This window comes from Plectrocnemia conspersa, unplaced genomic scaffold, assembly GCF_051122295.1.
Source record: "Plectrocnemia conspersa isolate PC_06_02 unplaced genomic scaffold, ASM5112229v1 ptg000009l, whole genome shotgun sequence".
NCBI classification, from domain to species: domain Eukaryota; kingdom Metazoa; phylum Arthropoda; class Insecta; order Trichoptera; family Polycentropodidae; genus Plectrocnemia; species Plectrocnemia conspersa.
In genome coordinates, this window is record NW_028277173.1 from 24,637,208 (window position 1) to 24,653,877 (window position 16,670).

Sequence of the window (16,670 nt, forward strand, 5' to 3'; positions counted from 1 at the left end):
AAGAAAATATAATTTTGCAACAAAAACATATTTTTTTTAATATATGAATATACTTAAAAAAATTGTATTGCTTTAAAAAAAACAAGTAGTTAATAATATAATTTAACAAAAAATTTACCATAAAAAACCATGAATCAAATTTTTATTTACAATAAAAATATTGTCTATAAAAAAAATATGCTAGGTTTGTTTTACTTTTTATTATTCTTGAATTTATGAATTCAGGTTTATTACTACTTATTTTTATAAAATCAAATATACGTGTACTTTTATATAAATATAAATACAAACATATTATTTTAAAATAAAAATGTGTTCAAAGAATCGTTTGAGTTAGGCTGAGTTAGGCTACGATATTCTTACCCTAACCTAGCCTAACTGAAAATATTTTTACTAATTAATTTTATTTATTACGTTTTTTTGATAAGGAATCCGTGTTATAAGTGGTGCTGTGATTAAGTGATAATTTTTTATATTTTTTGGATCTCATTGGTCTTTTGATAAAGCTTAGATGGATTGGAGAGAATTATAATTCAGAGCTAATCTTATTATTGTTTAACTCCACTTCCTGGACATTACTCAGTAAAAGCTCATCTTTTAGTTGGCCGTTTTTGGGTGAGAATTTATTAATTACAAAGGATAGGAACATCAATAAACAATAATTGTATTTAAGAGTAAGGAGTGTACCTTAAAGCTTATAAATAATATATTTGAAAAGGTAAATGGTATGGTAATTGATACGTGTAGCTATTGTTAGTTAGTTGAAATAATTCTTGTTTCAATCGTGTTTTGGTTAGCCAAATCATTAATTTTATAATATTTTAAAAGGCCATTGTTGGAACCACTACATTATTTTTCTGTTATAAATTATGTTCTTAAAATTAAAATAAGGGTGGGAATAAAGCAATTCTATTTATACCTAAAATTTTATAAACGTTTTATAAATTCACATCCTAAATAATAGCATTAATTTCTTAGCTAATTATAAAGAAAAAAATGCTACATATTCGTGACTTACTACTTAATATTATTTGCTATCAAATTAAGATGTGGAAACTGTTAATTTATTTCTACTTTCGTGCTTCTATTTCTATAATAAATCAAAAATAAATCATATCTCATACCATGTGAGCCGGTGCATTATCATGGTGAAGCAGTTGATATCGATTTTAATTATATATGTTTAAATTAATATAATACTTGTTCTAACGAAGCTACTACTACGTTTTTTTAAATTATGAAATAAAAAAAGTATTTTAGATTAATTAATTTCTGTAAATTAGTATCGAAGACTTTTGGCATGATATTAAAAGAAACGGAGATTGGGACACTTGATGTTATGGGTGACTCACCTTGAGAAGGCAGCACGACCGGCACTGGCATGGGTAGGGGTGGCGGCTCCTCTGGTAGGTGGCAGACACCCCATTCTCCCGGCGCCCATCGGAACAGGTCGGCAGCGGAGGCAGGGACCCCACTGCCGGTTGTTTTGCGGTCTAATGTGTTGCCACACACGATGCCATTGCCTGAAAACCGTCAGAAATTTGAGTGACCGACTTCCAGCACATGTTTCTAGAAATCGCTTTATTATGAAAAATGTATCTTTTCAGTAGTGTCTTTATTTGCACTATCTAAGTTAATAATATAACTAAATCACATAACCAAATTTGATTTTATCTAACATTTTAATTAATCAATGCCTATAAGTGATCTATGTACAAGTAAGTTTCTATATTATCTACAAATTTTTGCATAGTATGTGAATAATACAAACGTTTGTAAACGGTTTTTTGTGTGATTCATTGCTATTCTGCAAGTAAATTTGTTTATCTTGAGTCAGATAGTTAAAGCTTCTTAAGATTCTGCACTAATTATTATAGGTTTGATTCGCCGCAGTAAATTTAATTATTATTTATAATTAACATTACGCTTTCAACAAAAAATTTTAAGCTATATGTTGCCATATAGTAAATGAAAGTTTTATAAATATCATTGAACCCCATACTATATTTCTAGCTTGGTTTTATCTCAAAAATGTGTATGATGTGCTATTGTCATAACATGTCTAGTAAATCCGTTTTAAGGCAATAGGATTACGATTACCATGTTGCAATAATACAATAATTGATGACAATCATTTTGATTATATAAGAGTGTCTTGACTTGCCAGGTAAAATTTAAGTATTAATACTAACGAAAGATTGTGATTTTTGATTCGAGTATAGTAGCTAGTAAAATCTAACAGAATTATTTTTTTAGTACTGTAGATCGAAGCGATATAATTTATTACTGCTGGCAGACCAATCATATTTTAATAAGGTTTACGTATATTTTTTCCTTTCTAAAAAAATCTCATTTAAAAATAAAAAGGTACAGCAAAAACGGAACGATATGCATTTGGTATAGGTATATTTAAGCCGCAGTACTTCTACCTGTACTTACGTAACAGTGAAAACCACACACTTTACATACTGCTCCTTTTTCCATATCGAATCCAAAGCCCGCACACCGTAATAACCTTTATTACTTCCATTAACCTCCACAATGGATAGGAATTATTTTAAAACCTTTTGTTCCACAAGTCAATTATACTCCGTCTGTAGGTGGCTTCTCTTGTATATAGTACCTATCCCCACAAGTACTAAATCTAAAAATATAAAATACACAATAATACCTTGCGGCAGGGATATGACCGATCTGGTCCTGACAAGCGTGGGGTTCGTTGCTCCTTCTTCCGGTCTCCATGGCGACCAGTCGCTCATCATACAGTCTTCTGCCAGTAAACAGGCTCTGCGAGTACTTGGAACTCGATTGGTATCGGGTATGCATAGACTGTGAAAGAATAAAAGTACAAATAATTATAGGATTGGCAATAGGGGGTTTTTGGCAAATTTTATTTCACTTGAATGATGCGTTTTTAAGAAAATAGATAATACTAGACCCTAAATATTAATATGTTATATGGAGAAATTTAAAGTTTTTTCTAGTAAATAAAGTGAAAGGATAAAATATTTAGATTTATCATATTATAATCATAACACAATGCTCAAAGTTTAAAGTAGATTTTTTAAGACTCATGGTGCGATCTTAAAAAATAATAAAATCAGTAGCAAACGATTTTCGATAGAAGACCCCAAACCACCATCAGCTAAAATTAAAAAATTAAAACTGTTTTATATGTGTTTTTCTTCCAATTGTATAGTTTATTTTATAGGATTGCTTTGAATAATAGATTTTCTGATATATTTATTATAAAAATCTGTATCCAAACAAGATAATAACAAGAATATTTTACAAATACACAGATTTATTTGTTGAAATGTTTCGTGGATTGTACTAATATAAAATAATATTTGTGCAAATATTTAATAAAAAATAATTGTACATAGTTGAAATGAATTCAAAGAATTGTCCACACAAATTGCGCAAGTTATTTTAAATCTTCAATTTTTATTTAATCCAGTGGTGTAGTGCTAAATAAAAAAGGACCAGAGTGATATTTTAATTTTATCCCCTGATTACCAGACTTTGATTTCAGTTTGCTGTCTCACTACTAACTTTGTAGCTGTGATTTGTGTTTACCAAGTTGCAACGCATTGTGATAACGTCTGTCATGTACAATATATACAATTAAATGAGATTAATCTCATTTTAATATATTTTTTATTTATAATTAAATTAAAATATTATAATTTATTGTGAATAGAGATTCTTACTTTATGTCTACCATCGATTCGTAGGCGTCCTGGCATTTGACGTCTCTCGTCTGAACTCCAACTTGCGGTTCAAAAGTCAAACTTCCTGGAAGCGGTGGTCTAAGTGCATCTGACGATAAAGAGCCGCTCGGTTTGCATCCGCTCCAAGCTCCTAGATACAGCATGTACCCTTGAGAGTTGCGCTCTATTATATTGTCTGAAATGAAAGATGTGACTGTGATAAGTACATTGTGTATAGACAATATGATATAGTTTGTAGTTGACGGCCTCTCCAGCGAAGCTGTTTTAATTAAATTCAGAGTTTCCTATCAGTAACTGACATAGCTAAATAAATATATCTAGATATGTAATATAATACTTAAATACCAAAGTTTGTCCCTCCGGATATCTGTCTATATTAAATGGTTGTCTATAAATTAATATATCTTGATTATGATTGTCTGTCTACTATTTAATTATATATAATAGATAGATACATACATAAAAATGATGTCAGATGTAGCATGCTTATTTTACTTAATCATTAAGTCTTAATGGACGAAAAATTAGACCAGTCAGTTGAGTTTAAAATTATCTGAATCTAAGTGGATCACCACATTACAACTATATCCCCTATCATATAACGTTGCACGTTTATCAGTAAATAATCATTCATAAAAAAATACGTCTTTAGATTTAAAGTAGGATTTATTTATTAGCCATAAACCACGTTACTTCATTAATTATAAATATGTAAAATATATGTTAAAACTTTCTTTTATCAAAAAAATATACATATCGCGTTATTTACATGTCATTTTAAATTTCGCTTTAATTATTTGTGAATACATAATTAATCAGGTTTGTTAAAATAGAAAAATGTACATTATATTTTATATTTACTTGTTGGAGGTAAAATCTTCTGGATTCTTATTTTGGCAACCTGCCATTGAGTTAATAAATAATTTAGTATGATTATTAATAGGATGTTAATTGATTATTTTATTGCTTTCTCTATTATATTTATGTTTATTTATTCAGATAGAGTTTTGAGATTTTCATAAAAATTCCATAGGGATAATAATTTATGTTTTTAAACACTATTCACCCATTGGCGTCCAAAACTTTTCTGTTCTACACTACTAGAAAACTAGAACAGTTCAGCCGTCTTTTTAATTTGTCCACATTGAGGAGCTTGCTGCTTCAATGTTGACGTGCTGATGGAGCCTCGCTTAGCACTAGCGACATCTTCGACACCTAGGTTACGACGTATGTTTCTATCGCAAAAATACAAAATGTTTCGTAACACTTTATTTTTAATCTTTTTAATCATTTTAACATGGCACTGTTTGGCACATATTCAGAGTTTTATGCTAGACCTAAACTGGTTTCAGGATTTGGTTGTATAATTGTACATTCAGCTTAATTTAGTTTTTAGTTCTACTCGGAAACTTTTCCAATCTGCGGTTTTATCGGTGAGAATTGCTCAAATTTTTCTCCTAGTTATTCCTTCATTAAAAGCCAAAATCACTGCTGAATGATCAGAACTCAACTAAAGGCTCTCTTCTATGTTTAGGTAGCTGTTTGCCACCTTTCTGGGATCCTTTTAAAATTTTACTTTAGCGGACAATCTACAGCTAAAATTAGTATATTTTGCTTAGTAGCTTTATATCCTACAATTGTTAATTTAATTTCTTCTGTCAATACTCTCTTTGATTATGATACCTCCTCTTGCTTTATTTTGGGGGGGGGGGGTGAAATGAAGGTTATCATAAATAATAGTTTTTGTATTATTCGTCCGTTTTCTTCGATCTTTCCAATTTTATTTACCACATTTATAATTTTGAGGTTCTTCTGGTGCAATTCTTCTTCAATTTTATTTGGTAGGCATGAAGGGGCAAGATTTCAAGCCATTATTTTTATTGCTCTTGATTGTTTATTTTCATAGGTATGCTTTTGTTATTTTGTCTCGTTCTTGAGTTCTGTTAAGTTCTACATTAAACTCTTGTGCATTTTTAAATATCATGAAATAATGCCGTCCTAGAAATCAGATCAAAAATACGCTGTAGAGAAGCAGCGAGACTGACTTCTCAACCTTTATAAATAAAATCAACCAAATCAGGCACAGAAAAACATCTCATCTTTAACTTTTCAAACCATATTTATGATCTGAGTACTCAGTTTGATTAATGGTCAATGCCGATAAGCATAAAGTGACTGAGCAAAAGGTAAAAAAGATACATTGAAAACGTAACGGCCATCAAATTTTGCGTTTCTAATTTCGTTTTGGCAACTTTTATAACCTAACCTAACCTAACCTAACTACAGTTGCAAATATTTTTGTTAATTAAAATCACTCCTAGTACAAACCACTATCATTTCCACTATGTATTTATAGACTCAAAACATTTTTTAATCTATGCTACATATCAGGCGCGTACGGAGAGATACATTCCCTTTCGCTCGCTCGCGTGTTAAGTGCCGAGAGTAAGTGAGAAGAAGTGGGCGTTCGGAACGCATTATCTCTCACTCATTCACGTCACTTAACACGCATGTATCTCACCATACGCGCCTGGTATATACACTCATCAAATTTTCATTTTGTCGTCAAAAAAATATCTTGTAACTTTTATCTCAACAAAGCTAGTGGTATATCTAGAATGTATTGAGAGAAAAATCAATTATTCATTTTAATTGTATCTAGTTTTGTATTTATGGTAGGGTCCACGATCATTATCGCCCTTATAGATCCGGGCGAATGTACCGGGCAAGGATAAATTACCAGTGTTTCGATTTAATATATTATAATGTTCAGGCAGAGCAAAACTGCTTAGTTCAGCAGTGTTCGGCACATTGGGCCGATAAGCGATACAGCCGACGCGGCAATTAATCGGCTTTCACATGTGCCGGGGTCAAATGCGAACCCACGAGCCCAGGGCCGCATCGGCATATGCTGTCGCCCCATTGTTAATTAACTTTACAAACACGCCTATTAGTTGTACATCTCTGCTATTCTTCCCTAAGCCAAAGTCTGATCCGATTTTGCCGAGGCCTTCTCTATTATATTGTATCTCACTCCGGAAAGGTTTAATAATGTAATAACTCATAATAACGTCCTCAACACCCTGCAATAGATATATTGTATATGGCCTTAAGTATAGTGGAAAGCTGGAGAACATGTAGTTGGGTAAAGCACACATGGGACTTAACAGTGTGACAAATTGCCAATAATTTTGTGGCGTCCATAGTACGTTGACAAGATAAAACGCAGAAACAAATGAATATATTTATAAATTTATCTTCTAATTGTTTTATTGGTAGCTAGTGTAGCAATAATTAATTATCCAAAATTCATTAACAAGGAATCAAGACAATAGCGTAAAGGATGGGACCACACAAAAGCCCTCGTTATGACCAGAAAAATCATATAAATAACACGCAAGTGTTTTTACTGTAAATATTGAATGAATATTTCTTTGTTATGAAACGCTCACAGAAAACAATGTATCACCGGATGACAAATATTCCCGTTACACATACACAATTTTTTGACCTCAGAGATATTCATCAAGCAAATGCCACTTTCTAAAGGCATATACTTATTTAGTTGATTCTAAGAAGCAAGTGCATCGATTGGTTGGATAATCGCTGCATAATTGTGATTGGTCAGCAAATTTTGAAGCCCTGGACACTTAAGCCTGGACTTTGATGAGAAGGCAGTCACAAGCAGTCACTCGCAGATTCAGGCAGACACTTGAAGAGAGCAGCAGACGCCCGCCGACCGCGGACAACATACTGTCATGGGCCCTCGCACCAGAGAAAGATCGTCTCCACCATACGAGCACCGTAGCAGAAAAGGATCAACTTTTGTTGTACACCCGCTGTCACGCCACCTACAAGACCTCTAAGGACCTTCCACTGACATCATCCCTCCGCCAGTTTCTCCACCGCTCGGAGAATATGTATATGTATATGTCGCAATATGTAATTATATTCTAATAAAACTCAGAAAGTCAGAATTATTAATGAATGGTCATACTAAAATTATTCAGGGTCAGAAGAAATATCATTTATAAATATAAATGGGCAATAAATTATTTATTTTAAAAATATCTTATAAAATACCTCGCTTGCAGCAAAACTGTTGATCAGAACATGAATAATTCTTAAGGAATCTATTTAATTGTATGTTAGACGCGAAAGTATTTAGAGCAACGAACGAAGCAGGAATAACAACAGAACGGCGATGGAGAGCATGTTTAGCTTGTTGTGTTGACATCTGACAATGTTACAAGCCCAACCAAGTAAGTTGCCTATAAACATATTGATAATGATAATGATGATAAACTCCCGACATGCCAATGAGAGTTCGACCTAAATAATGCACTATACGATAACATTATTGCAAACTGAAAAATGATAATGACCACCTGGCAAAATAATTCTTACCATTCAATATAAATTAAACCATCTAATATTTATTCTGGCTGTTTATATTCTGGCCTATAAATATAAATTCTGACCACAACCGTATTAAAATTCTGACACAAAAAATACAAGTTCAATTTTATTGATAATTTATCAAAACAGATTTAAAGAAAAATGTTTGTAATATAAAATAGATTACCCAAATAGCAATTCACAGCTAATAAAGAGTGACTATGAAAAAAAAAATTCGCCTAAAGTAAACGTCATATTCGACAAGAAGATGACTGACTAAAATAGCATTAAAAACACCGAATTAAAAATTACCGAGGAATACAATAATTACACAGGCAAATTCCCCAGCGAAGGTAAATATATATATATATATATATATATATATATATATATATATATATATATATATATATATATATATATATATATATATATATATATATACATACATATATATATATATATATATATATATATATATATATATATATATATATATATATATATATATATATATATATAAACACCGCTGAAGTCACTTAAAAAAATCAAAACTTTCAGTATATTTAATTGAGAGTTAAACTTTTTTTTAAGAACAAATGGGTGCCGCACAAACTTTAAAAATAACAAAGAAATAAATTAAAATATATTAAGATGCTAGTTCATACACATATGATAGTAAAATCAAGTTTTAACACGAGGTAAACAACTACATTATTAAAGAGATGTGCAATAACAAATCATTAGACTAATGGCAGTACAATTGTTAGTTTGATATTTTGCAACATTGAAATTGTATAAATACCCTTCAATATTTACAAATGTTACTTACTTCTTCATCGATCTTCAGAGAGCGATTATCCCTACCAAAATCACGAAAATGAAAATCGTAAGTAGAAATTTTAAAATTTCCTAATGTGTATGTGGTTAGACGTTACTATGTCAAAAACATGAGAGAAAGTGTATCGATCAGTAATTACAATTCAGTATTAGTACATAATATAATTATGTTTAAATTGTCCAGGCTATCGTCTTCGCTTTGTGCGCTATCGTGGCTATCTCTGGTGCTCCCCAGAAAACAGTCAAGATCATTCCAGTGTTGGAGAGGACTGAGAAGCATGATGAAAGAGGCCAATTCGTATTGAGATATTTGAGTGCTGATGGAACCGAAGTCAGTGAACAAGGAGCTTTGAAGAAGACTACCGATGGCAAGGATTACGTACTCGTCAAGGAAGGAGAATACAGCTTCACTGCTCCCGATGGACAAGTCTTCCGTACCAAATACGTGGCTGACATCAACGGATTCCATGCCACCGGAGATCATTTGCCCAAATCCGTCGTCGCTTAAATGAACTTATTACCAAAGATTTTTTTGATTGTAGGCAATATGTTTTTTTATAATATAGAAGTGGTATTATTTGTGTTTCTATGTTGTATAGTTGAAACTGTCATTAAGCATTTAGAGTACTTTTTGTTTTCGTCGCACAATTGACTGTTTAAAGATCTGTTTTGTTTCGCAGTTAAATTTGCACTAAAATTGTTTCATAAAATTAGTGAGTCGCAATTTAAAGTATTATTATATTTTTAACACTTGCGTTCAATCGGTTTTTTATATTTTTTTTTAATTCTGCATAAAATATCTATAAACTGTGGCTCACTATTTTCATAAAACAACTCAAATGCATACTTTAATGCTAAGCAAAATAGTTTACTTTTTACGTTTTTTTAGTAATAAAATAGCGCGTTTGCTAATATAAAATTGTGCGACGGGAGCAAAATGTAATCTAGACCCGAAGATGCTGGAAGACAGATTGTACAACATATCAACGTACTGCAATATTATACATATATGTATATATATATACAGCATATTTACATAAGAATACATTTTCTATAATATAAATATAAACATATAAACATAAAAAGTTATTCTAAAAAACATTGGAATGTACTTATATTTTTAATAAAATTTCCTACTGCAATCAATTTATTATTTTGTATTTTTTGCATAAGTTAAAAACGGTTGGTTTAGCAGCAAAAACTGCTCGCAAACTAAACTGCTTTAAGTGTAAATAAATTTAAAGAACGTAAAAATCATGCTGCGGATGAAAATCTCGAAGATGAGCTTGCTCAAAATAAAACATATGCTCATTCAAGAGCTTTCTCAAAATTAAACATACAAAAGCTTCAAAGCAAAATAATTATGTAAAACAATTTGACGAATGGGTGCCGCATCAACTAAACGAAAATCTAAAAAATTACCGTTATAAACTTTGCACTGTGCTTCTTCTACGCAACAAAAATGATCTATTTCTGGGTCAATGGACCACTTGAAATCACATTAAAATTGGATGCCGCCCTAACCAAATAAAAATCGAAAAAAAATACTGCAACAACATTTTATCTGCGCTTTTTTACATACGGTTAGTCGTGGACTACAAATAAAAGCTTTACAATTGGGTGCTGCACGAGCCGAATAAAACAGTTCATTACGTTTTCAGCTTCTCTATTGCAACAGAAACGTTCCATTTTTCGATATAATTAAAACGAATCGCTCGTGTATAATTCAAAGTGTAAAAAGCGTATATTTAATTACAACACAAATTAATCTGCATAATGATTGGACAAAAATGAAGACCCAAAGAATTTAACAAAACTAAAACTATACAAAATTACTACGTATGTACCCGGTATAACCCATTATTATTTTTAATCATATCAATAAAATCATGCCGTCGCCGCCGCAGTGAAAAATACTTTTTGTAGCAATATTACGACTTACAATGAAAATCGAATGAAGCTCTCCTATTTTGACAAATAGGAGAGCGCAAACAAAAGAAGTCAAAAATCCACGTCAAAAGCAATAAAATCGTGCCGTCACAGTGGGAACGCTCGTTACATATGCTAGGGCAATTATTTATCAGAACAGAAGTCTATTTATCAGGTTTTTTTAAATAGAAAATTCAAATGAGCATTATATAAAATATTTGTTCCATAAAACGGATCGTTTGTGCATTTCTGTTGGACAGATTAGACGCGAGCGATATGAATAATTCTTTGCAACAAATATTTTCCGTAAAAACTTACTTTACATAAATGCACAAAAACTTCGTTTTTTTCAAAAACAAAGTATTTATTCATATGAATATATTTCTTAAAATATTTACTTAATTAATTTATATATATAGGCATATATTACTTATTTATAGTAGGAAGTCTATTCTATCCCACTGTGCAGTGTTCGGGTGAACGGTCCCTTATAACATAAGCGACCCGCACCCAGCATCCGCACGCTGGGTGTTTACACCGTCGTTCGTTTATTAACTTTGTGTGCAAATATTGTTAGGGCCTCCGGTTCGGGTAGAGACGTAGGTAACGAAGTTGTGTCAGCCATTAGTGTGGCGCGATCTTAATTGGCCTACTCTTGGCCCGGGGGGCTCTCATAAATACTAGTGACTCGGTGCCCTCCTGCGGGACTGGAAGGAAATTGTCCCTTAAAACTTACCACATTACCCGCCCCTAATGGCTTTAACGGGGGTGCGAAGTGGCAAAGTGAAAAACGCTAATGAAACGAGCCACCACACACGTATGTATACGGTGTCGTGTGACGGAGCGCCAATTAAACTTGGCCTGATAATTCGGAAATGGATTTAATGGGTGTTGTTATTGGATTTCGAAGGTGTATTTATACGCTTAAATTGAGAGTAAATAAAATAAACCGATATCGCTAAATATTATTTGTATTTTTGTATTAACACGGTGATATCCTTTTGAACACTTTCAAGTCATTGAAATACAGTAAAAATCTAGGCCATTAAGACTAATAGTAACTAATAAAAAAAATTGTAAAAAATTTCGCAGCAAACTATAATGTCAAATCTTGTTCAGTGCTTTTGACCACTAAGTCATTATGGCTGTTCACTTCTATGAATAACGAATAATATGTAATTGCGCGTGAGGCGTAACAATGGGTATAGATCACTAAACCAGACTAATAAAAATGTGCTTTTTCGACGATGACAAGATACAATAAAATAGAAAGTCACTACTTGAATTCGCAACAGACATAATAATTCTATGTTTTCGATTTTCAGAGCTTAAATGATTAGGCGTAACTGTACAAATAAATATGTAATGGTCAACACTTCTAGCTAATTGTTATGAAAATGTCATCCCTTAATCACATGTAAACTGTTACTAAATATGATAGGATGAAAGAGTTCTTGGTACTTGTTAGTTAGCACGGTATCATGCTCAAAAATCACTAGTTGTTACTCATCATTGCGTTTCCAGTGCTGTTCAAACCCAAACCTAACCTTAACAAATGAACCATTACACATTTTTTTACTGCGCGGCTAATTTTATAGTACAAAATTAATTGTTATCAAAGGATTTTTTTAGTGCAAAATCAATTGTTATCAAGGGAATTTTTTATGACGCGAAATTAATTGCTTTCAAGGGATTACATTATGACTGCAGATAGAACTATTAAATATTTTTAAGAGAAGACGATACCTTGGCAAATACTACTTCATGAAGAACATTGGTGAACACTCTCTAACCACTTGAAGATAAACAGCTAATGAAAACATTATTTCAATGCACAAAATACTCATTTATTAACTTTACATCGTATGTTCATGTTAGTTAACATGTTCTTGACTTGAAGTATTATATTATTACCGATAGAAATAGCTTTAAACTGACTGGTTGTATCTGGGACAAAGTGAAGTTATATAATACGTGTCACTATTTCTGAACAAACTTTATTTGCGCGGCACGTCTGGCAACCCTTGTTCGCTTGTTTTCCGGAAATCGTGCATCACAAAGGGTGCTTTCGAATCGGTAAAGGCGCACAATAAACCCACACAAACATACACACGTTTCGGCGTTGCCTTCGTTAGCATATGTCTTTTGACCCGGTGGGAATTAAAACAATGAGGCCAATCGGCGTGAAAAGCGCGAAGAGCCGAAGTACCACTCGTGGCGTTACCCACCTGTTGCGACGTGACGGGCGAGCCTTTGTCCCCCGGCGTGCACCACCACCACCGTTACAGTCACCGTCACCATTACGACCGCCGTCACCGCCATCCGAGCGCGGTCCACCGCCATCTCGCGGTCTATTCGAAGCTGTCGGTCTGAAACAGGCAAAGAAAATTTCAGTCAATTTACAAATTACTCAAAAAATAATTTAGATACTACTTTAATAAAACATGTAATAACTTAGGAACTAAAACACATTATTCAGCGACTTCACAATCAGATCCAGAAAACTACTCCATTCCTAGACCCTGCGTTCCTTTTAGTTACACGCCACTAGTAAAATTAATGAAAAAATAATTTAAAATAAACTACAGTATGTCCGAAGTAATCCGTCTTCCTCCTCTTGATGGTTAAAAGAAGCTAATCAAAAAATCAAAGAAATGAAAATATTTTACTTTTCCCTTGAAAAAAGCTTAAATGACGTCCCTGATTCCAAACCAGAAATTTTAGGGTTATCCCTCAAAAGAAATCTAAAAATAACAGTCTCGAATCTATCCCGAAAATATTTTTTAAAATATGTCATTCAGTGAAATCATATCAAAATACATTTTCACCAGTAGATATATATTTTTATCACTAAAAATATAATTTATTTGGCAGGTGCTAGTAAAATTATATAATACTAAACTCTATACGTACATACTTATCATTATTTATTTACATCCGATATATAAATGGTTGTATTTTTCAGTGAAGTCTAAATACACTTTCATATAAACCGAATTTTGACCAATAGGAGAACGCAAATCAAAAATCCACGTCAAAAGCAATAAAATCGTCGCAGTTTCCACAATTTATTTAACATAGATATAATCTTAATCACTAACACATATTTTTGAGTTTTATTTATAGAATACAGATAAATTTATGATTGAATTTGGGAAAGAAGAAACGGAGGTTCAATGAAAAATATAAGTTAGAAAAGTGGGAGGGGTTCCTAAGCTACAATCGGCAAATTAAAATTATGAAGTCCACAGTCAAGATTAAATTTTGTCATGATGTGAAAGTAAGATAGAAAAAAATGGCAAAGAAATATTTCAGAATTACTCTTGTTTTGCCTTTTGTACGTGAGCGTGGGACAATTTTAATATATGAGTTTTCTTATCGTAAAAGCACGTGAAATAGCTTAAAAATGTGTTTCTACTATGAGTCAAAGGATTAACAGAAACTTTATGAAGTGCCAACCATTGTCAACTCTCGCGGATTTGATAACTTAAAAGCATCATCAAATTTTGAATGAAAATGTTATATTCTTCTATTAATGAATCACCTAATTGTACATGCAAAATTTATTTTTTGCATATTTGCAAAAAAGAAAATTAAATATTTATATGTAATTGGTATCAAAATTGCATTGAAATAGTATTAAAAAATCTTGGACTAGCTGTGCTAATCGCTTGTTATCCATCAATGGATAACAAGCGATTATAAATCACTGACGGTAAGTAGTAATAATAGTCTTAAATGTCATTTTGTTTGTGTACAACCGTCCCCCGATTATGTCGTGTGTATTTTTAGCAAATACTTTTGTTAAACGGCAAATGTTTGATGATGCCGGGAAGAAATGTGTCATAAACCTTACATTGTGAATCCATACTTTCGGACTGTTAAATAGGGATTTCCAGTCCCTTTTCGATACACCGCTCTATATGTATATTTTTTTATTATTTTATTTATTGTATTATATAATGAGTTATTAGCTATAAAAATTAATGAAAAAATAAATATTGAATAAATATTAAAAATATATTCGTTTCCATGAGCTTTGCGAAGGGGAAAAGCCATTTAATTATATTTTTCAGTTTGTGAATTATTACGTCGTCAATTATTTAAAGGGTTTCCCAATTAATTTTTATTTGTTGTCCAATTTTCTTTTTAAAACTGAATTTTACTCAAATCGACAATGCTGGGATTACGAATACGATATTATATAACGTAGCCTTGTTTTTCTTAATAATTGTAAATTGCGACGTTAATTTTTTGCTTATTATGACACAAGTTCGAAACATTTCTGGTATTATGTAACTGCAAAATGAGCATTGGAATCAAAAGTAATAAAGTTCTAATTGCTAATAATTGCCAATAAATCAGTACTTTAAAGCAATGTTTTATATTTTAAATGAAATTTTTATTGTGTAATATTCTCACTTTTTATATGAAACATGGGCTTAGTATATCATATAATCTTAACCAGGGGTCGGCAAACTAATGCTCATTAGATGGAAATAGATTTTACATTAGCAAAGTATGCGCTATATTGTATTGTTAAGGAGTTGCGAGATATGACTGTATGTGGTGCTCCTATTGCTTCGCGTTCCATTCTAATAATTCGAAAGCGTCGTTAGTACAAAGCATTTTCAATATATTTTTATTTATTTTATTATCCGCGATATTTTTCAAAAAAAAATAGACTAGTGAACTTTGAATGTCGTGCTTTTAAAGAATAATAGAGTGACGGAGAAATAATTTTAATATCAAATTAGATATTTATTGTTCGATGACATCATGTTTGTACTATAAGAATACAATATATGTCAACGATCAGAACGGATTTTTTTCGCTGTAATAAAATAAGACTATAACATAAGTTTGTTCAAGAGTAGCTCTTTTTTAAGTAATAAAATAAATCCATTTACTGATGGTAAAGTAATAAAGCTATATTTGATTTTTACAGTCTTATTTCCATCTATCATGCTTTATTAATTTTATTAAATCTTCCGTTGTAATCTGACAGGCGTAAGCTAATGCGTTACAACGGGCAAATCTGTACCAACTGAGTAAGTCAAACGGACTGAATTGGTGATATCTATAATATTAATTATAAATTACTATGAGCTATACAATTTATAATCAATAGATGTCACTGCAGCTAAAACCGTTTTTTTAATTATAGCGCATTTTCTTATAAATTAAAATTTGAGTGTCACCGCCGGGTTTCGAACCAGCAACTTCAGAGTTTTTAGTCTGAGACGTTACGGACTATTGTTGTTAGAAGTGTTGAGCACATTGTGAGTAACATCAATAGCCAATTTAATAGCAAAGAAAATTATTTTTAAATATATACACTGACTTCACCCAATGGTTACCAAACTTTTTTGCCTTCGAATGTCCTTGCTAAATCCCAAAAATAAACTAAGAGATTTCTCTAAATATGTCTTTCAGGTGACGAATATGATTCATTAAAATCATATCATTGAGGATTTATATTTGTATTTGTCCGCACCCACATAAATAGATGTTTTAAGATAAAGTACATAAAATCACAAGTGATGAATTTCGAGCCCCGGTTTGATAAAATGTTATATCAAAAAAAAAAGCCATTACAAAATTTCCTCAAGTTAAGCTTTTCACTATCGACGCGTATATTGTATATTTTAGTTTAATTTAAGTTTAGTTAAAATTGTAAATTTTAGAGAATAGCAAATGTTTCGTTTTTTGAAACTCTACTTAATTTTTCGTAGTGGCACATCGAGCCTAAAATATTTTTAATCCGAC

At 31.7% G+C, this 16,670-nt stretch overlaps 2 protein-coding genes across 7 annotated transcripts in view; one reads left to right on the top strand and one right to left on the bottom strand.

Moving 5' to 3' along the window:
* LOC148232379 (thrombospondin type-1 domain-containing protein 7B-like) overlaps window positions 1-16,670 on the bottom strand; it is a 39,818-nt gene that overhangs the window by 13,766 nt on the left and 9,382 nt on the right. For 5 of the 6 annotated variants that reach the window (XM_088192362.1, XM_088192363.1, XM_088192364.1 and 2 more), the window contains exons 2-5: window positions 13,130-13,270; window positions 3,714-3,909; window positions 2,672-2,829; window positions 1,353-1,523 (exon numbers count right to left, since the gene is read on the bottom strand). In XM_088192362.1, coding sequence (XP_088048488.1) covers window positions 1,353-1,523; window positions 2,672-2,829; window positions 3,714-3,909; window positions 13,130-13,244 — 640 coding nt within the window. In that variant the 5' untranslated portion in view covers window positions 13,245-13,270. Of the gene's footprint in view, window positions 1-1,352; window positions 1,524-2,671; window positions 2,830-3,713; window positions 3,910-13,129; window positions 13,271-13,355; window positions 13,435-16,670 lie in introns of those variants that run through there. The other variant, XM_088192361.1, reaches the window with a different exon arrangement.
* Window positions 5,882-9,480, top strand: LOC148232380 (larval cuticle protein 16/17-like). Its single transcript, XM_088193561.1, has 2 exons — window positions 5,882-5,920; window positions 9,157-9,480. Exons 1-2 carry the CDS (start codon window positions 5,882-5,884, stop codon window positions 9,478-9,480), a joined length of 363 nt encoding a protein of 120 aa, XP_088049687.1.